The sequence below is a fragment of the Callospermophilus lateralis genome, chromosome 13 (assembly GCF_048772815.1).
Source record: "Callospermophilus lateralis isolate mCalLat2 chromosome 13, mCalLat2.hap1, whole genome shotgun sequence".
Taxonomy (NCBI): Eukaryota; Metazoa; Chordata; class Mammalia; order Rodentia; family Sciuridae; genus Callospermophilus; species Callospermophilus lateralis.
The window spans coordinates 17780369-17803134 of NC_135317.1; the positions used below are offsets into that span (position 1 = coordinate 17780369).

The 22766-nt window shown below is 45.1% G+C and overlaps 1 protein-coding gene across 1 annotated transcript in view; it reads left to right on the forward strand.

The window, feature by feature from the left end:
• Chrm3 (cholinergic receptor muscarinic 3) overlaps window positions 1-20641 on the forward strand; it is a 192191-nt gene extending 171550 nt beyond the window's left edge. Inside the window, exon 2 of the mRNA XM_076831870.1 lies at window positions 18809-20641. Coding sequence (XP_076687985.1) covers window positions 18828-20600 — 1773 coding nt within the window. The 5' untranslated portion in view covers window positions 18809-18827 and the 3' untranslated portion in view covers window positions 20601-20641. The remainder of the gene's footprint in view (window positions 1-18808) is intronic.
• Window positions 20642-22766: the final 2125 nt, after the last annotated feature.

Genomic DNA, 22766 nt, shown 5'->3' on the forward strand with positions numbered 1-22766 from the left:
CCTCCGATTAAATGTCATTTCATTAGAGTGACCTCCTCTCCATGTTATCTAAAACGGGCCCCCTCAATTAAGCCACCCTTCACTCACTCTGCACCTCGTCTCGTCTGTTTCTTTTGCAGAGCCACACGTAGGTCCATCAATTGTTTGAAGTTTTCTCGTTCCCACCAGAATGCAGTCTTTGATTTGCCTCAGCCACCCTAGGAGCTGACCGAGCCAGGCATGCTGACCTTGTTTGCTCAGTAGGCCCCCCTTGCTCAGGATGTGCTGCGTGCGCATCCTACATGCGTTCCTAGTCTTTAGTCTTCCCACACCCCCACCATCAGGTTCTCTCCTGACTCCACATTTCACAGATGAGGAAACTAAGGCACAAGGAGATTAAGTCACTTGCTAGGGTGTAAAACTAGCCATGTTTTTAAACCGCTGGACCTAGTTCTATGTTTGTGTTCAACTGTCACTCTCAACAAATTATGTTCTTAGTTGAACACATGAATCAGTTAAGGAAACAAATCAATTCTTAGTTGAACAACAATATCAATTCTTAGTTGAACACATGAATCAGTTAAGGAAACAAATGTAGCAAAGTAGCTAAAAAAGACATGTCCACCCTCTGTATCTGCCTTCCTACATCCATGTGTTTCTTCCCACCTATAGTCTCTTGGTCTTTTTTTTTTTTTTTTTTTTTTTGAGTTTTATTGAAAATGTATCTCTCTTCTAAAATTATTCTAATACAGATTTTTTTAAAAAACTTATTGTCTTATAGTTCTAAAGGAAATAACACATTTATCATCTGACAAAGTGAACTCCATCAACAAATACCCACAAATATCAACCCTAGTTTGATGGAAGTTCCGTTCCCCAGGGAGCAGTGACTTCCTCCTGTTCTACATGATGCTAACTATACTAGGTCAAATGGATGCCCCTCAAAAGATCTGCTCACAATAACCCCTGAACCTGAACCATTACCTTATTTGGAAAAAGAGTCTTTGCAGATGTAATTCAGTCAAGGAGCTCGAGATGAGATGATCCTGGATTAACCACATGGACCCTAAATGCTGTGACAAGCGTCCTTATCAGAGACATGCAGAGAAGAGAGAAGAGGTGGCTGTGTGGCTACAGAGGCAAATTGGATTGACAAGCTCATAAGCCACTGGAAGCCAGAGAGGAAGGAATGGATTCCCTCCTAGAGTGTTGGAGTGTGGTCCTGGCAGCACCTTGATTTTCTAGTTCTGGCTTCCAGACTATGAGAGAATAAGTTCCTATTGTTTTAAGCCACCTGGGCTGTGGCAATTTGTGATAGTAGCTGCAGGAAAGGAATACACCTGACATTTGAAGGTAGCACTAACTGCTTCCTAGTCTTGGTAACAAAGCTCTTCTCCAGCCTGATGTTCTTCATCTGTCTTGTAGAAATTGATGGTAAATTTCTTACTTCCTTTTAGTTACTCTAAATTTACTATGATACCTATACATGTAGATTAAACCCAGCAATCATATGGTGCTTTCTAGTAGAGCTTAAATATCACTCTCCCTAAAATAAGATGGTTTGAAGTTTTAAAAATATCCCTCAAAACCTCAGGATGCTGAATTCATAGGAAAGATGTACAATGGAGTCTTGTGAAATGATTAGTAAAAGACAAATACAGTTTGCTCAGTCTCCCAACAGATGTCTTAGGGACACAAGAAACGACCCAGGGCTGCTTCTCACTGTTGAAACCTGACCACTTAGCTGGAACTGGGGAGGCAACCAGGAGGAAAGCCTGAAGAAAATTTTCAGAGAGCATTGGAGAAATTGTAACAAGCAGGTACCTTAGAAGAAATGTGGGGGTGGGGGGGTGGGGGGGTGTCGATATCCCTAAGTTACCTTCAAGCTATCCAGCTACTTGCTCCTGCAAGTAGTTGAGAGGAGACACGGGAGAGTCATGTAGCACAGTGGTTCTCAAACTTAGCAGGCATCAGAATCATCTGGAGGCTCATTCAAACACTGATTGCTGGGCCCTGCCCTAAGATCTTCCGGTACAGGAGATCTGGAAAGCCAAACATTTGTAAGTCTATTACCAGCTAATTGATGCTGGGGTTCCAGGGACCACACAGGGAGAAACCCTTATCTAGGAAACGCCTATGTGTCACATATTCTATGATCTAATTACAAATTGATTTGGGGGAATGACCCTCACGCCCTGAGAGCGGTATCACTACATGTTTTTGTACAAAGGCCTTCCCGGTATTTTTAGCAGCTGATAAGTTTATTTGGTGACAACTTTGGTACCAAACAATGACTTTCTGTGATACATACTCAAGCAACATATTGTGTTTTAATCTAACAAGAGGGCACACCTGTGCAGCTTCCCTTGTACGCTGGCTAAGCCATTCTTCCTCCCGAAATGCGACACCTGCTCTGGTTTTCGCTTAAAGGCCCCAGAGGGGATCCAGCTCCCTAAAAGGCCACTCCAGTAAAGTGGAAGGTGACCTTCCGCTAAATAGGGAACTGATCCGCCTGCAGTGGACGGACAAAACCCTTCCGAGTTGCTGTGCTAGTCTGTTCTGTTGAATGGAAACTAACCTCTCTGATTCCTCCCTTGCTTGTCCTCCCTTTCATGTTAATGAAAATATTCTCAAAACTATTTCTAAATGGTCCTGTAGCTATTTCTAAGTGATCAACCAAGTTCTGCTAAAATATTTAGTACCACATAAGCTACTCCCCTAATTTCTTGTGTGTTATTTCAAGCCGGTGTAAATCACATGGTAGTGATATTTTTGAGAAAGCGAGGGAGATAGGAATGATTCCTGATGCATGTTGAGGCAGAATCTGAGCCTTGAATTTCGTTCTCTCTGATACCCAAACCCTGGTCTAATAGAGCAAAGTATTAGGTCTCGGTTGTAGGCAGCCATGGTTGGCCAGCAGAGGAAGAATACCCCATGGGAAGAGAGAAGTGCTAACGACCATGATATTACTTTCGGGTATGTGCACCAAGGGTTTCCAGCCCTGATGGATATGTATTCTAATCTAAAATATCACAGGGAAGAAAAAAATAGAAGTTTCCATGGAGACATCGTCTCAGGGCCAGCTCTTCTGTCTCATTATCATATCTTATTTAAATATTTCCTGGAATCAGTCTAAACTCAATCTTTCTGTGCATCTTCTATCTTTAGTGGCAACGGGTAGCATAACATCTGGTCAGAGGTTTTCTTTAAATAAATTGTATGATTGCAGGCGGGTCCATCAATTTCCATATGTCTGCTTGGACTTACGATAGCCGCAAATCTAATATCATGTGAAAATTTCATTAGCATTCACTTCCAGATCTCTAATTAAGAATTTTAAGTTGTCTGAACCTGACATGACTTCAGGAATCTTAGTACACACCTGTCTGCAGCTGGATTCAGTGCCATTTGTCACAACGTATGCTCATTGTGCTCCGGCTGGGTCCCAGCGAGCACCGCTAGGCTCTATGGGAGCTGCCTGTGCCAGACAGGCAGAGAGCTACCACCCAGTGTCCCTTTGACATGATTTTATCAAAGTAACCTCTTCCTCGTTATTCTGTATTATTCTCAGAAAAATCGAGGCCCCCTCCATGTGACGTTTACTGGTCCTGATTTGTCCCATTGTCCTCCCTATTCACCAGCTTGGTGACAGTTCCTCACATAGATGTTCCCGTGTTCACAGATGGCTCTTGGCCTTGCCTTGGGCTCTGCGTGGATACCACCTTTCCAGCAGAGGAAATCCGCTCTTAGCTCTGTCTTCCTAACGTGATAACTGACTGGCGCACAGTGGGACTCCAACCTTTGAAAGCAAAATCCACCTTCAGAAGCCTCATTCTCAGGCAGGCATCACACCTGGGCAGTCAGATGCCCAAAGTTGCCCTTCCCAGCATTCCACTTGCATTGTTCGCTGAGATAGTTTTGAAAAGAATTTCATTCCTCTAGTTCATGCACACGCAAAGCTTTAGTTTGGTAATTAAACACAGGATATTTTTTGAAATTTCAGTATCTCAACCCTAACTAAATCATCTAGGTTTTTTGTTGTTTTGTTTGGAGGACCGTGGATTACCCCCAGCAGTGCTGCTGCTGAGCTCCATCCCTGGATCTTTGTATTTTGAGACAGTGTTGCTAAGTTGCTGAGGCTGGCCTTGAACTTGTGATCCTCCTGCCTTAGCCTCCAAGTCTCTAGGATTACAGGCGTGTGCCACCACACCTGGTTCATCCAGAGTGTGGTTGGAATGAAGATAGTGCTGAGAGGCAGATAAAGCTGAGACCTCAAGCCTTTTCCCAGAGGGAGGGGGAGCAATGCACTTTACATTGCATTCATCCTCTTAAAGGAGCAGACCCCAAGATGATATAAACTTCAGTCTCTGCAAAGTCTGTCTCTTCTCTAATGGGAATATTTTGAAATATAAATTTTATTAAAAACCTTTTCTTGAGCTGGGGTGGTAGCTCAGTGGTAGAGTGCATGCCTGGCATGTGTGAGGCACTGGGTTTGATTCTCAGCTCTGCATATAAATAAATAAAGGTCCATTGACAACTAAGAAATATTTTTAAAAAATAAAAACCTCTTCTTTCAGAGTCTGTTTTCATAGTTGAAAGAGCTTCTTGAGATGGGAGGTGTGGATGGTCCCTGGAGACAAATGCATGCTGACACCTGCCCTCGTAAGTCAGTAAGAGAAGCCCTGAGAACTAGACTGGCTGAGGCACAGTCACCTGGCACTCCATTGGCTCCGATGCCATCGTCCCCGTCTCCACCAAGAAGCCCACTGATGTGTTAAGCAGTTAAGTGCCACCCATAGCTTCCTACACGGGGTGTGCTGACTTGCCAGGATCAAGGGAAGGAAGGCAGGGGTCTCAGGGTGGCCTCTGCTGCCAGGTAAACCTGCCCAAGGACTCGGGTCACCTCTGTTTTCAGTTCTGCCCATGGCCCTGCAGACTGGTTCACCAGGTTCCAGCCAGTCAGTCCCAGGCTACCACAGCTGAGCTGGGTGGCTGCATCTGTGTCTGTGCCCCAACAGGGACATTGCCATTGTTAACGGCATCAAGCGCCATGATGGTGTTAAGTGTGAGACAGGCAGTATAGCCTCAGGGAGGCCTTTGGTCTTCAATTCTCTTATGACCCATACTCTGGGTCAGCTCTCACAGAGTAAAGAGGAGTCAAACCTTTACTGACTCTAGAACCAGCAACGCATGCAGGCAATGATGATCATGCGATCAATGGGATTCGAGAGGACCCCACCGTCCCTCTGACTGTCGGTTGAAGAAACAAAGAGCTGCTTTGGTGAAGGTCTTCCAAGTTCCACACTCATAGTTCACATCCCAGCACTGCCGCTTGTCTGGTCAAGGTGCCTTGGGCAAGCGTCTGTTTAACCCTGTGAGCCTGTTTCTTCTACATAAAATGCTGAGGATTCTATCTGCCTTGCAGAGTTATTAATAAGGGCTTCATCTAATGACTATAGAAGTCACAAAGCAGACACTCTATATACAGTGGGCATTCCCTAGCATCACAGAGGTGGTTATACCGTGCGTCGTGACGCACCCTGAAATGCAGGGATTCAACAATACACACGGCACTGTGTGTGCAGCAGTGAGATCTCAAGTACAGTGTGATGCATTGACTCTTTTGCTAGCATTGCAAAATCTTCAAAATCATTTCAATCTGCGCATTGGCCACTGCAAAAAGAATTCCTTTGGAGAAGATTGGCTACTCCATTGTGGTAGATCAGCTCCACAAAGTGTTTGATGTGAGCTATCTTCAAAAGATCTCGATAACAATGACCGCATACGGGGACTTGATCCCCTGTCAGCCACAAGCTTGAGCGGGTGGCGTGCTCTGCTCAGGTAACGTAGGTGCATCCTGCAGTTCCAGGTGGTGGATCTGGCTCCAGACCATCCACTTCCTGCTGTACATTGCCGTACAACATGCACCATTTCTTGCCCTCAGGGAGCCTGGAGGCAGGTGGGAGCAAGGGATCTTCCATGCCAAGATCCCTGTGCACAGCCCGGGAGGTGAGTCCGTGTTGCCCAGAGGAGGTACAACTTGATGGGGGCTCATGAAAAATAATTCCAGGCACTAACCAACCTCCAACCTGCAGTTATTTTTGTTTGTTTTTATTCAAGATCTCAGCACGATTTCTTCTTTTTCTGTCTGAATAAGACCACTTGTGTTGATTTCACACTCGCTGTGTTTAATTTTTCAATCATATTCCTCTCATGTTTCAGAATAAGTGTTTGCACTGTTTTGTTTGACGGGTCCAACTTTGTTCCTTTGCCTCTTTGTTTTTAATCCCATCGAGCCAGAATTAACAGTGATACGAGCTTTAGTGTCCATTTGGTTTCAGGAAATTCAAAACAAGAGATCTTTGTTTTCTAATATTTAATTAGACCGAGCGTGCCAAAAAACATATTTTATTATTTTATTTTGATTCTCACAGTTTCTGGACGCATTGTTTCGTCCTTACAAGTAGTGTTTTCAATAAAATAATCATCTTTTCTACTTGTTTATCAAATTTAAAGAATTTAGTTCACCTTTTATGTTTAAATTACACTGCAAATGCCCTTGGCGTTGGTGTTATAAGAAAAGAACAGCTTAAGGTCCTGATCCATCTCGTGCTTCGACACGATCCTTGCACATCTGTTCAGTTATTTGATTCTCTGCACAGCTGTGTGGTCACGTAGCTGAGGACTAGTTCCTTAAAACACTGGTAACCTGAGGCTCTGGGCCTTAACTCCTCCAAAAACATGGTGGCAGAGCAAGAGGGAGAGACAGTCTGAAAACAAGCTAAGTTATTGTCGGAAGAAGCTTAGAGATTTGTGTTGGCCTCACCCGTGCTGAGCTCTGTAACATTTCATTCAAAAGAGTCCTCAGCAAACACAGTGTCCCCTGTCCTCTCCTGCTCGGGAAATTCTATTGGAGCCAAAGCCATGACAAGGTGCCAACTACGAGATCCTGGACAGTCCCTCTTTGTGTTTTAAAGCATATGTGACATAAAGATGTATTTGCACAGAATGGGAATGATGTCCATGATATATTCTTAAGTGGAATACACAAAAAGATAAGCTGGAGAACATAATGCCCAAAGGGTGTTAGGAGAAAATTTTGTGGTCAGTTGGCTTTGGTTCAAATCTCAACTCTGCACCATAGAAGCTGTGTGACCCTGGCCCAAGCACGAAGTCTCTCTGTGCCTCCATTTTCTCGCCTGGCATTTTAATCACTGGCCTTGCAGTATTGCAGTGAGGATTAAATGAACTAATACGTGAACACACAAAGAACAGTGCCTGGCACATGGTAAGTGCTTAGAGGCACATATATAATTTGTAGAAGAACAGATTTTGGAGGAACATATCCATTCACATAACAAATATTTACTTATTCAGTGGTTACCTTGAAGGCATGGAAATGAGAGAGTCAAGGGCAAGAGGACTGAGTCTCTGCTGCATACACAGGGACATTGTCTGAAAGCTGTGCTTGTCCCTGAAAGATCTGCTTGCTAGGGCTGAGGCTGGGCAGAGGTTGGAGAGCAGGCTGCCTGGGCTGGCGTCCTGCTTCTGCAGTGACAAATGTGTAAGCACTCACTGTACCCGTTTCTTCACCCTTCAAGTGGACCCGACAGTCCCTCCTCCCGAGGTCCTTGCGAGGTCCACTGAATGGGGATCTTCACATCATGTAGGAAAGTACCACTTTTTGAAGGACAGGGTCATCAGTCGCAGCAGTAAAGGCAGCAATGGGGTCAAAACCAGCAATTCCCTGCGGTCATCTTGATGTTTGCCTTTAAGATTATGGAATAGAACTTCGAAAGCATGTCCCTGAAAGGTCAATAGAAATCCAAATAAAATCATGGTGTCCTGTTTCCATTTCCCTGGTTTCCTGTGCTCCCACGACAACCCTCAACCTCAGCCTTGTGTGAAATTCTTTGCTGCGTATCCCCCCAAGTTGTTCCCACCGCGGTGGGGCTTTGCCACCCTGGGGACCACCTCCTTCTTTCCTTCTCTCTTCTTCAGAAGCATCCATTGCCATCTGAGGGGCGTTTGGTTCTTACGGGTTGAGAGAAACCACACCTTTTCTTGCCTTGTTTGCTTCTCTAAGGAAATCAAGCCATATACATTGAATATCGACCCTCGAAACGTTTTATCTGCTGACGAGCTGCTCTATTTTAAACACAGGGATTCTAAAACAGATTTAGAAACTGAAATTTTTAAAAAGGGAAAGACAGAGGGAAAAGCCTTCAATAGTGTCCTCAAAAGATTTGCAACTTCATAGTAAAATAAAAATACACAGATACAGGAAGGGCTGTTTCAAAGAGGAGTGGCCCAGGTGGCTGCTGGTGCACATGGGTGCCTCCTGATGGCCGCCTTGATGACACGTCCCAGGGACTCAGCTGTGGACATGCGCAGGGAGCAGAGAGAAGACCAACACTTGCAAACCTCCTGAGGCTTTGCCGATTATCTCATTGAATCTGCTCAACAGCTGCGGGGACACTGGGGATCCCAGAGCTTTAATTATTGACCTAAAGTCCCATGATTCATAAGCAGTGAACCGGACTCAACCCAGGCTGGCTATCACCTCCCTCAACCCCCCAGTGGCTAGGGGTTTCTAAGTGTTAAATAAGAGTAAGTCAGGGGCAGCAGAGAGTACGTGCCAAATCATTTCCTATCAAGTGACGCTGGTTCCCTTGGGGGCCTCTAGCTGTATTGTGCTTGTCCCACTCCCCCACCCCCACCCCCGATGTGAGGCAGTTTTGAGAATGTCCATTGGTTCCTCAACCTTCCCTTACAGCTGCCTCTGGAGCCTCAGCCCTCAACTTCTCATCCCTTCCAGCCACTGCTCACCCAATGCAATCTTGACTCCTGGCCAAGTTGCCTGATCTCCAAGTCTTCTTGAGCCCTTCTGTTGCCGGTGGGTCCCAGCCAAAGTAAAGCTATGTTGCTGTCAGTTAAGATCAGAGTAGAGGCAATGGTTCAGGGTTCAAAGCTAGAAAGAGATTGTGCTTTGTTTCAGAGTAAAACATTGGGTAGGAGAAGACAGAACCTTCCTGAAGGGTCCTCCAGTGGCCTAGGAGGCACAAACGGAAATGCTTTGAGCTCTAATAGGGACACATGCAGGGCACACTGGGAGCACTGGGAAATGGACTTGGCATGGGCTCCTCCCTCTGTTTGGAATGCTCTGCTCTGTCCTGTCTGGTGGGTGGGGGCTTATTCCTACAGACTCACAACACACCCCCGTGCTCCCTCCTCACCGACTCTTGCAAAGCTGGTCATCAACACTACTACTCTGGCCATTATTTTATTTAATCGATAGTAATGCCAACAAATGGTCCCTCAAGAACAAGAACCATGTCCCCAGTCTAAGGCCTGCAGTAAGTGCTCAAAGGTGTTTCCTACCTGAAATTAGGACTGAAGGGTTGGGTGCATGAATAAGAGATGCGTCCTTAGCAGGAGGATGCCCAGAGTAGTTTCCAGAGAAGTTAAGTGAGAGCTGATTCTTGCAGAGACTCGGAGTTGGCCCTATTAATTAGTATCAGGACATCTTCCAGATTTTCCTGGCAGACAGAATGCTACAACGTTTTCTGGACCTCTATTGTCTGTCCTTATGCCAGGGTTTCTCAATCCCAGGATTGTTGACATCTTGGGCCAAATAATTATTTGTGGGGCACTGTCCTCTGCATTAAAGGATATTTAGCAGCACCCCTAACATCTACCCACCAGATGCCAGGAACACATTCTCTCCATGTTGTGACAAGAGAAATAATTCTGGACATTGCCAAATCTCCCCCCGGGGCAGAGTCTCCCTGGACTCAGAATCACTGTTTTAGTCTCAATGAAAATTAGCTCCTGTGAGCCATGGAAATAGACATTTCTTAAAATCAGCCAATCAGAGGAAATTACTAAACTCATTTTACCATTTTTAAGAAACAACGGTGAGCCAAGCAGGCCATACTGGGCCTTTCTACCAATCTTTCTCACCTCAGGTACCGTGGGCCCATTTTACAGATGAGGAAGCAAGATCAGAGTTCTTAGGCGATTCACCCACAGGTGGATTTAGGTGTTTTGTGTCAGGGCCTGCTAGGGTGCTTCTTACTTTCTTCTCAAACTTAAGAGTTACAGGCACCTGTGTGAATTGGGGTGTGCAAATAAGCTAAAGCATGAAAGGAAATCAGATGTGTGGAACATGTCCAGTTATAAAAGTAAATACTCTGATAAATATGGACCTTAAAAAAAATCTTAACGAGTCTAGATTAAATTAATCACAAATGCATAAATATTAGGTCTAAAGGAGTTTCTTCTTCACCAGGTGTCCTTTCAGTACATAAGCTGACATAGAAATATTTAGTCCAAAGGATGGCTTTTGCTAGGTTTTTAAGCAAAATTATTTCCACGGTTCTGTTAGCTCCAGTGGTGTTTTTAAAGCACTATTCCTCAGCCTCCATGACAAAAGCACATGTATGCGAAGTCAATGCTAATAAATATGTCTGCAGATGTTGAAAACATAATAAGCAAATCTTGGATCACAAAGGTTTGCCTAAACAGAATCCAGCTGCACTTCTTCCTTCCTCTCTCAGAGAAGAGCAAGTTCAGGGACAGTGAGAGGGTCTCTCCAGGGGGTCTTGCTAATGTTTGCAAAGAAGGCGCATGTTTGCATTGTGCTCCATGGCATCGATCTAGAAGTTCTAATAACAAAGTTTTTTCAGACTTGCTCATACATATAATCAGGAGTCCAGTTAGGTTTTTGTTTTCAAGGTACACAATTCAGGTTTGACTGCTACACATAAGCAGTACGAATGCAAGACCCCTCTCAAGCTTCCTGCGTTTTGGTTGTCAAGTTGAATAAACGCTCAGGAAAGGCAGCACCCACAACCTGACGAATCAACTCTTTAAAAACAAGTTTTCTCCTTTTTAAATGGTGTTTTATTCCAGTTTTGGCATTCAGGGATGTTTTGGTCACAAGAAGAGCAATTGCACCATATTAGGTAACATCTTTGCTCCTTGCATCTTGAAATGAAAACCAAGAGCTAAGTTCACAAATCTGATTCCCTTTAAAGACACGTTTGATTGCAAAGCCGCCTTGTCCTGTCTGATCTCCTCCATGGGCTGCATGACTGATCTAAGCTGAAGTTCCTGGTTCCTAGTCCCTGGTGGGGGAGCAGCCTCCTGTATTGGCTCCTTCTAGTAACGGAGGACGTTCTGTGGGTTGGCTTTGCCACCTAGTGGCCGGCAGACCACTCACAAACCATGATGGCTCTGGGACGTGTCGTCACTGTGGAGTGCGGTCATGATTCTGACAGAAAACAGACTCTCTTGTGAAACAGAGACCTAAAACAAACCCCCAATATGATGCATACAGCATTCCAAATAGAAAGGAAGCTCGAAGTAATTGGTCTTAAAATAAAGGCTTGGATGTAAACTGCAAAGATGTTCTTTCTCCTGGTCATGCTAAAAAAAAAAAAAAAGAAGAAGAAGAAGAAGAAGAAAGAAAGAGAAAAACAGAGAAAGAGGGAGAGAGGGAGAGAAGGGGAGGGGGAGGGGAGGGGGAGAGAGAGAGAGAGAGAGAGGAAAGAAAGAAAGAGAGAGAGAGAGAGAGAGAGAGAGAGAGAGAGAGAGAGAGAGAAAGAAGTAGAATTAATTTAGACCTCCTGGGGGGAAAATGTTAGTTTGTGCTTTTTTATCATTTCAAAGGGTTTAAAAATTGAGATCCTTGAATCCTTTTTCTAGGATAATTTGCTCCCAGGATGGCTTAGAGGAAGTAAAATGAGTTTATCTTTTTGGAATTCATCCTAAAGAAAGTGCCTCATATTTATATTGGCCCCTTCCATTTCTCTAAGGAATGTCACATTTATTTTCATGTTGCATTTTTTAATTTTAAAAAATATTCTGTATGTTTTACAGATTTATAACCCCAGAAAACTTTTATTCCATAATTAGGAAGGGACAAATTTTCCATAAATATCTTTCAATTTCCCCTAACCTCTGTATGCTCAAATTATTTTTTCTTCACATTTTTTGTTTCATCTTAGGTTTTGTTTTGGTTTTTTTGATGGTTCCCAGTACCAAACTCAGGGCATCGTGTGTGCTAGACAAGAACTCTACCACCAAGCTACATCCTCAGCCCTACTCTTTTCTTTTAAATGTTAATAAAAGATGTCAAAATATCCAGTGCAGTGGCTTTCAAACACTGTTGACCTTAAGCTATATTATATGCCCATCATGATTTCATAGAAAAATATCTGTCATGTGAGGCAAAAGTTTCATGAAGCAACATTTATCATCATTCTGTCGTATGTACTCTGATATATCCTGTGTAGTTCGATTTATTTTTTATCTTTGAATCCTCATATTGGCTCTTGCATTTTAAACTTAGTGGATCAATTCCATATGTGCTCCCAAGTATAATGAAGCAAAAATGGTCAAAGGATATGGAAACAAACACACGCTCAAAGATGAAGTCAAGAACCAACCCGTGCTGTGTGCCTGCACATGTGACCCACCCCCGGGGGGAGTGGACCAGAAATTAAGTGTGCCCCCAAAGTCTCCCGGGTGCCCACAGGCAAGTTGTGTTCACACCTGAGCTCCACTGCCTGGAACCCTGGGACAGCACTTCCTGAGTTCCCCACCTGCCGCAGTCTCTGGCTGGGCACAAATCATGAGTCTCCACACAGCTTGTAGATTCAAAACGCAATTCTTTATTCCCGATCTCACACCGGCCTTCTGCAAACACGCTCTGGGGAAATCCACGTTCTCTGCCCAAATCCACTCTCTGCCCAAATCCACTGTCTGCCCAAATCCACCACTCCTGGGCTTCTGTCTCCCAAAATATACTGTCTGACCCTAAGAACTCAAGAGGAACTCAGCAGCAGGATACGCCCTATTCTAAAGGGGGAACACCCTAATCTCCTATTATGCTAAACCGCCCTATTCTAAAGGGGGAACACCCTAATCTCCTATTATGCTAAACCGCCCTATTCTAAAGGGGGAACACCCTAAACACGGATCCGCCCTGGTCCTTGAGCAAGGTCACCTTACATGCAATGTCCTGCAAAATGTCCTATTTCCATGAGTCCTTCCACTAAAGAAACATGGGGGTACGCTGGCAAGGAAATTGTCATACCTACTTGGCTGATGGCTCCCAGCATCTCCCCCCTTCTGATTAATTAAACAACAAGTAATGTGGCTTAAGGACTGTGCCTGGTAGGTTGTCCAGTTCAACATATGGTTCTTACCCGTCATTGGAAAACTGACCTTTAGGTGTCAGCCTCCTGTCTTAGGTTGATACCACTGCAACTGGATCATACCCGTCACTGACTACCAGTCCAGCATACAGCCATACTTGTGGATAGGTCTATGCACCAGTGGGGGGGTGAGGTTCTTTGCCTCACCTCTGTTGGCCCCCAAATTTGACCTTGGTGCCAGTCGGGGAATGAGGTTAATGTGGCTTAAGGACCGTGCCTGGTAGGTTGTCCAATTCAACATATGGTTCTTACCCGTCATCGGAAAACTGACCTTTAGGCAGCTGACCTTTAGGCGTCAGCCTCCTGTCTTAGGTTGATACCACTGCAATTGGATCATACCCGTCACTGACTACCGGTCCAGCATATAGCCATTGGCCCCCAAATTTAGACCATCACTAGCAGAAGGGAGGAGGATACAGAAATGCCACTACACCAAGCCAATTGACAGTTCCTTTGGAAAAATTGCATCACTGGTGACACCTTCAGCAAAGATATGCCAGCATTACCACAATTGACATGTGGTGCGCTGGCAAGGAAATAAAAATTGCATCACTGGTGACACCATCAGCAAATATATGCCAGCATTACCACAATTAGCTGCACTAAACGTAGTTACATAGTCCAGGCAAGTTCTGCAAGCGGTTCAAAGTGGAGGAATCTATCAATATGTCCGTCTCCTCCCAAAGTCCGTTGCCTCCCAAAGTAAGTTGACTCCTTGATTGAGCATACTTGTTGAGTTATATTCATTGGGATGAATATAGGAATTCTGGCAATGATGCTAAAAAGACATTATCCTGAAAAGAATTATTAAATATAATGAAAAGGAAAGGTGAAAGTAAACAAACAGATCTGTTAACCTCCTTTAAAAATAATCCTTAACAGCTGTTTACCTAATTTAAATTAAGCCATTTAAATCACGTGAATAAAAAAAATAATTTGGATCCATATTCTCATGAGCGCTCCTCATATATGAAATATGGACATGCACACACAGACATACAACACAAAACACAAATGTGCAAACAAACGTACAACACATAAGATAATAATAAAGGCCTTGTAGCTTTACCTAGGTGAAATCTCCATTGCAATGTTTAAAAACTCCACAGTCAAAAAATAAAACTGATCAAAAAAAACATTAACCTAGGTTTGTATGAGCTCAAAAAATAAAAATAGAACCTTATGATGTGGAAAAATGCAATAATAAAATAGATATTGAAAAAAGCATCCTGGTTAATCACAGTCGCAGATGTAAGAATGGCCAAGCTGGAGTTCTGGATATCAGCTGTTATGGATTTGAGTCAAATCATCTTCTTTTCGATCTGTAGAAATCGTTTCGGTTAGTCTTTTTGGAATCCAAATCGGTTGCTGTTCTCCCTGTGGAAACACACAGACAGAGCCCCGACTCCAGACAATCACTGGGTCAGGACCTTTCCATTGTCCTGTTAGAATATCTTTCCAAAGAACTTTAGGCTTATGTACATTTTTTGGATACATATGCCTTTCTGCAGCACTAAGTCCTGATGAATCCAAATTTAAAAAGTTTAGAGCCAGAGACTGCGGCACCCACCCAGCACTTGATGGGGCTGGAGCAGCTGTGCATCCCAGAGAAGAGTCCAGTCTGCTCTGCTCCTGGCTCCCCCACCACCACCCTCATATCTTGGCACCCCAGCCTAGAGTCTCTCATGAAGTGCTAAGGCCAACAGGTTGATGGGGTCTCCACCCCCATCACTGCTTCTTCCTGAGCATTAGAAGGAAGAATCCCCGGGATCTTCTCTCCAGTGTGGTCAGTTCAATGGGCGTTGACCATGAATGAACTCCGCAGACTCAAAATACTCAACAGAACACAGGCTGTGAGTTGGGATGGCGAAAGTGCTTGAAGCTTAGAAATGATGTGTCTGCCTCAGAAAAGCACCTTAAACTGAGGGATTTATCCCAGGCTTAGTACCATCTCATCTGGGATCTCACCTAGAACCCCTGAGTATTGGGAAATTACATATAATATATAAAATTATAGATAGACCTGAAAAAAGCCAGTGGGTGACTTTCGTGTCTAGTAAGTATTAGGTATTCTTTCTCGAAGTCCTTGTGACCTGTCAATCATTTTCTACTGTGAGACGGTAATTGTTGAGCCTCCAGACAGCCGGGATCCTTGCAGTGAGGGATCTTGGCCCAGAGGCACAGGGACCAGTGAGAAAGCTACAGAAGATGGCCCAGGTATGGGCATCTGAACCAAGGTGGGGATGGGCAGGAGGGTCTCCTTTCCTGGCTACCTAGGAACACTCCCTTATTCAGTACAGTGGGGTCCAGCCTTGATGCAAATCGGTGAGCACACCAGGAACGTCCCTTGCCAGGGCTATGAAGAGAGGACAAGGTGTGCTCTGAAGAGGCATGGCAGGCAGCAATGTCCCCCTGAACAGCAAAGGGAAAGAAGGTAGGCCCTGGCAGGGAAGGGAGTCCGTGACTGGGAGGAGAGCTCAGGTACGTTGGGGTTGAGGGGACACATCATACCTCTGCAGGTAAACACGTGCACTTTCAATTTGGCATACACTCAGATCAGCAAGATCAAGGGTTCTGTCTTCACATAACTTAAAACTGCATTTGGAGGTCCCGTGCCATGCAGCTTACAGCGGAGTTTCCTGTTCAGGGTCTTCCACACCTGAAATCCAGGACTGGTCAGCCTGACTTTCCCTTCTCGGGGCAGGACTACTGCTTGTTGGATCCTCTGCCATGCTGACTCTGAGCAGAATATATAGCACTGTATTCAGTCCGGGTGGGGCAAGGGGAGGGTCTTTCTTACTTGCCTTGTGCTTAGGCCAGTGGACCACTCCTTGCTCCTCAATCCTAAGTGTTTGAGGTGCTTAAAGACCTTACCTTCGAGATCTTTATCTCTACCAGAGTCTTTGAAGTTCACTTTAAAAGCAAAAAATTGAGCCTGGACAGTCTTCTTTGTCCCTGAATTTCTGCAGAAACAACCCAGCTCTGCAGACGCAGGACGTTAGCATGGGGACCAGGGAAGCAACATAGACATGGATACTTTGGAGTGCTAGCCTGCCACTCCAGGATGTTTCCTGCCCTCTGCAGACCCCACAGGCTGGGTGGTAGTGTTCTCATTTTGTAGATGAAGGAGTAGTCTGAACTGCACACTCTGCGGGCCAAGGCAGAACGGGAACCCATTCAGCCGAGCTCCAGGACCTGGCTTTACCGCTCGGCCAAACTGCTTTCTAGTGAAAAGCTACTGCTGGGGGTGAGAGCGTCCCACTTATGTGTAGAGTGGGATGAAGGTGACTGGGTCCGTGGTCCTCCCTAGACACTGCCTCCCCTCCTCATTGGGTGACGCTCTTCCTGGTCCTTTCAGCTCCCCAGTCAGCGTGTCCCTTTCCTCAGTGTCACAGCCCTCTGTCAGATCCCCTTCTCCCTTGGTACCTTTTGCTGTCGTGTATCTGGTTGTCAGAAGGAAGTCCAAAAGCTGCCAGCAGGAGTGCTGCGGTTATTAGTTTATTAACTATTGTCCTTGGGGAATCGTATCACATGGGTACACTGGAGACTACGGGCCATTCCCCTTTAGTGGCTCTTTTATGGCTGTAAAATGTTTGCTGAGCTCATAATCTACATCCATTCTACCACCGACAGGTTCTAAAAATCTTTAAAAATGAGGAAAAGCACATCTCTGAGATTTTCAGATGGTCCTAGGTACTGAATTAATGGAGGGTCATGAGAGTAATGATGGCCTCTGGCCAGCTAGGCCAAAGAGTACAAGTCACAGTGATGTGTGATGATTTGTGGTTGAAACATTTCCTAATGGTTAGTCAAGAAGCCCTGGATTCCACTTAGAACAGAACAAATGTAGAATTAGCCACAGAGAAATTCACAGGATGAAATGAACTAAAAGAAAACCATTGACCTTAGGCTTATTTCTGAAATTCTTATTTATGTTCTTTCACCACACTGTCAACTGAACAGATCAGTCGCTGCTGAATTTGCACAAACATAATATGACTATCCACAGGGAGTGGTTCAATATTGTCTAAATAACTGTGTACTTTTAAAAGTATTCTGTTCACATCCCATCTTCCAGCTAGGGGGTAGTTCTCAGAGGGCAGAGGCTGGGACTTCCTGAATTCCACAGCTCCAAGCTGAACCAGGTGCTGGTGTTGATAAGGACAGAATATGTTAATCAGAGCCTATTAGTTGCAGGTAACAGAAACCTATCTCAGCAAGCCCAGCAACAAAGGAAGTGTGTTGGCTCACATAACCAGCAAGGTCAAAGATGTGGTGTTGATTTAGAAAGAGGTAAATCCAGTTTTCAAAGCACTCCACATCCGGCTGGCTGCTTCCCACATTCCCTCCTGGTGTCTCCTTCCCTGCGGCCTTCCCCCGTGTTTACCTACTTCTCAGGTTTCCACATGCTTACAATTAGGCTGACCAGCATCCAGCAATCCCAAAGAGAAGAGAATTTTTCTCTTTTTCCAGCATCTCTACCTGTTCCCCAAACTGACCCTCCCTACTTGGATCTGCTTTAAGTTCATTAATGTGGCCAAGGACTCGGGACCAGGTCACTCATGACAAGTAGTATTCCAGACAGGCTATTTCCAGAAGAACAGCAGAACGAACGATAAGAAACAGACATCTGGTGTGACATCAACTGACTAAAGAGGAAAGATTATTTTAAAAGACAAATGTGTAAAGCACTGGAACTTCTGGGCATTACATTTATTGATAATAAAATCAGCTTATCAGAAGACATGAAAACAAAGCAACAGAATGTGACCAGTTCCCATGGGACATGAAGGCAGAGACTTAGAAAGTGCTATGAGGGCTGAGAGTCCCGAAGGTGCTGAAGGTCTGTGAGAGCCACTGGGCCAGGGTGGCCCAAGGAGAACAGTAAGAAGGGATGCAAGGTATCTCAGCAGGGGAGAAGGAAACCTAGCTACCATGTCCAGGAATCTTTGCAGTAACCAAGATATGGGGAAGACTAAAGGCATCTCAGAAAGTCTAGAAGAAATGAGCATGCTGCCAAACCTTATAAGAAACTAATACACCATGTCGTCAATCCATGTTTTAAAGGGACGGTAGAATGTGAGTTGATTTACACTTACTCCTGTCTTGCTTTGAGTTGGCTTTGCCTATTCCAGTGAGGCTTAAATGGCTGGCATCCCTTACAGTTGCTGTTTAAAGTCTCAGGCAGGTAAATGCCCAGGTGGATAAAATGCAAATGAACCAAGTTAATTTATCAAGTCGCATGATGATAGCACTATATTGAAAAATTATCACATAAGCACCTAATATTTCCCCTTTCTAAAATAAAAGAAGTAAGTATGCTGTTTGTTTGGCAATAGTATGTCATGGAATATATTTAGAAATGGGGAAAAGGCAAGGTTCAATAGATCGTACGAGCTAGTTGTACCACCTTGAACAAATCCGTCTCCATTAGCCCAAGACTCTTCACCCTTAAAATCAGAGAATGAACTGGATAAGGTTCTGCTTCTTTGAGACCCGGCCTCCTATTAACACATCTTTTGTGTCTTTTAACGCATGCAAAGGACATATCAAACAAAGGCAGAAACTTTCCTAACTGCATTTTTTTCTCTCTCTCTCTTTCCCAGACTATGTCAGAGAGTCACAATGACCTTGCACAGTAACAGTACCACCTCGCCTTTGTTTCCAAACATCAGCGCTTCCTGGATACACAGTCCTTCAGATGCAGGCCTGCCCCCAGGGACTGTCACTCATTTCGGCAGCTACAACATTTCACGAGCAGCTGGGAATTTCTCCTCTCCCAATGATACCACCAGTGACCCATTGGGAGGTCACACCATCTGGCAGGTGGTCTTCATTGCATTCTTAACAGGCTTCCTGGCCCTGGTCACCATCATCGGCAACATCCTGGTGATAGTGGCATTTAAGGTCAACAAGCAGCTGAAGACAGTCAACAACTACTTCCTCCTCAGCCTGGCCTGCGCCGACCTGATCATCGGGGTCATCTCGATGAATCTGTTTACTACCTACATCATCATGAATCGGTGGGCACTGGGGAACTTGGCCTGTGACCTCTGGCTCTCCATTGACTATGTGGCCAGCAACGCCTCCGTCATGAATCTCCTCGTCATTAGCTTTGACAGGTACTTCTCCATCACAAGGCCGCTCACCTACCGAGCCAAACGAACCACCAAAAGAGCCGGGGTGATGATCGGCCTGGCCTGGGTCATCTCCTTCGTCCTGTGGGCGCCTGCCATCTTGTTCTGGCAGTACTTCGTAGGGAAGAGAACCGTGCCTCCGGGGGAGTGTTTCATCCAGTTCCTCAGCGAGCCTACCATCACCTTCGGCACGGCGATCGCCGCCTTTTACATGCCTGTCACCATCATGACTATTTTGTACTGGAGGATCTATAAGGAAACGGAGAAACGTACCAAAGAGCTCGCTGGGCTGCAGGCCTCGGGGACAGAAGCAGAGGTGGAAAACTTTGTCCACCCCACAGGCAGTTCTCGAAGCTGCAGCAGCTACGAACTTCAGCAGCAGAGCTTGAAACGCTCGGCCAGGAGGAAGTATGGCGGCTGCCACTTCTGGTTCACCACCAAGAGCTGGAAGCCCAGCGCCGAGCAGATGGACCAAGACCACAGCAGCAGCGACAGCTGGAACAACAACGATGCTGCCGCCTCCCTGGAAAACTCGGCCTCCTCCGACGAGGAGGACATTGGCTCCGAGACCAGAGCCATCTACTCCATTGTGCTCAAGCTCCCGGGTCACAGCACCATCCTCAACTCCACCAAGCTACCCTCGTCAGACAACCTGCAGGTGCCTGAGGAGGAGCTGCGGGCACTGGACACCGAGAAGAATGCCAATAAGCTGCAGGCCCAGAGGAGCGTGGATGATGGTGGCAGCTTTCAGAGAAGCTTCTCCAAGCTTCCCATCCAGTTAGAGTCTGCCGTGGACACAGCCAAGTCCTCTGACACCAACTCCTCGGTGGGTAAGAACACGGCCACTCTACCTCTGTCCTTCAAGGAAGCCACTCTGGCCAAGAGGTTTGCTCTGAAGACCAGAAGTCAGATCACGAAGCGGAAGAGGATGTCCCTCATCAAGGAGAAGAAGGCAGCCCAGACCCTCAGCGCCATCCTGCTGGCCTTCATCATCACCTGGACCCCCTACAACATCATGGTCCTGGTGAACACCTTTTGTGACAGCTGCATACCCAAAACCTATTGGAATCTGGGCTACTGGCTGTGCTACATCAACAGCACCGTGAACCCCGTGTGCTATGCCCTGTGCAACAAGACATTCAGAACCACCTTCAAGATGCTGCTGCTGTGCCAATGTGACAAAAGGAAGCGGCGCAAGCAACAGTACCAGCAAAGACAGTCGGTCATCTTCCACAAGCGCGTGCCCGAGCAGGCTCCGTAGATGAGGTTTTATCCCATAGCAGAGACAAAAAAAAAAAAACGCACACGTCGACCCACGACCTTAGGCGGAGTCAGGCGAGGGTGGGGGCGACTCCTGGTGATGATAAAAAGAGTTTTTATCAGCCAGATGTGAAAGAAGCTGCCTGTTTACTCACCCACTGAGTCAACCAATTTTAATATAAAGCATCAAATACCAATTCAGCAAAAAAAAAAAAAAGGCATACTACTGAATATAAAGAAATTTATTCTGAAATAGACTTTACGTGTATTTTTCTTAAAGAGGAAACAAATATTGCTTCAGAGCAGTTATACCCTCAAATTGTTTCACCTGGGTCTTTTAATTCCCATTAGCTCTGGAATCACAGAGGAGCCTAGCTGGCCCAGTTGCCACATTATCCCCAAGGATCCCAAGTTGATCCAGCTCCCTCGTGGAATGCAGCAGGCTAGTGAATCTGTGGTTGTGAAATTGTTTCATACATTGCAAAGCTGAACCTTCTTGTCCCGGTAGAGCTTCTGTCCTCTCTTTGGTGTGTTGTTAAACTCTAGTTGTGGACTTGATTCTTGATTCTTGCAAAGTACTGTTCTGTGCAGTTCAAGTTTCGTACAAATAAAAATGCATAAGTATATAAATATATGTATATATATATATGTATATATATATATATTGTGTGTGTGAGTTCTGCATGCACACACATAGTGTATATAACATAATGGAAACACTGAACTGGCAAATTTGTTCTGCAATATATGCTTTCAGTACTTTGGTAACTGAAGTTCTCTAGGATCCTTATACACTCTAAAAGTGAAACAACCCAGCTTAATTGTCTTTGACCCTGGGGCTGTTTTCCACAAACCACCCTGAAGAATATTCTGCAGAGACCCCAGGCCTCCTGGCAGGCCTGTGCACACCAGAGGACCTCGAGAGTCAGTTGGCACCAGGGCTGGGCCAGATTCTTGAGTGCATGCAGCCTCCTGTGCTGATATCTCCATCAAGAGAGCTAAGTGGGGGCCCCTCTGAGCTCAGAGAAAGAGCCACATCCACAGGCTCGAATTTAGTCATTGAAATCTGAATATTTCCAAACAAAGTCTCTGCTCTCTAAGCTGCCTGAAATGCAACAGTAGTGTCACATTTGAATGTCATACACAGCAATATTATCGGCAATAGATGCATTGTGAGGGGAGATGAAGGAGAACACTGTACTCCATTTCTTGCTACCTGGCACCTTCTAAGAGAAAGCAGGGCTCCCCGCTGTCACTTAGCTGTGCTAGGGACTTTGGGTTTGCAGTCTGTAACCATCGCCCAGGAAAAGGTGGGGTCTAGGAAGTTACATGTCCTCGGAAGAAAGAATGACATTTGAAAAAGTTGCTTCAAATTGAGTTCCTTTCATTTTGAAAATCTAATTGTGCATTATCCTCGGATCCCACCCCCCCAATGCTCAGCGTCCCCGGGGGAGGGGTGGGTGCCGCTGCTCTGGCTGTCCTGTCGCTGCTCTATCATTGGGGTTCCTTCTTTTCTTTTTGCTGGGGCTGTGGGGGGCGGGAGGGCTGCCGAGAACCCTTTCCTTTGTAGGGGGGCATCCATGTCATGGACCCAAAGCTGGGCAGAAGCTGCTTTCGTATTCAGTGTGAGGTGGTGTTTACAGACGACTTTGACAACAGTGAAAAGTGTCCTCAGTGGCGTGTGTGTATCTCAACTATTTAATGTCGTGTTCTGTTTATATGAAGAACTATTTATGCATATTTCACCAAGTGTTTATTTAATGTCGATAAATATGACTTCTGCAGCCATGGTGTCCTTTGAAAGTGATTTTTTTAAGGTCCACTTGAGCAATGAATAAAGTCTATTGAGCTTTTATGTGGCTATGAAGAAAAAAAAAAATGTCATCCTGTTGGCATCCACAAGTTCCTAAATCTTTCTAGGTAATAAAACGTCAACTGTCACTTGAACAAAAATGTTGAAAACCACTTGTTAGTTACACCTGATGGGAACAAAACAAAGCAACCCCCCCATCATGGAGTTTGAAATTATATTACAAGGGAAAAAAGCAAATCAGCATAATTCTAAGAATTGATTCTTTTTTCTTTTTCTTTTTTTTCTTTCTTTTTTTTTTTTTTTTTTTTTTGGCCCACATTCAACCAAAGAACAAGAGAAACTAGAGACTATTTT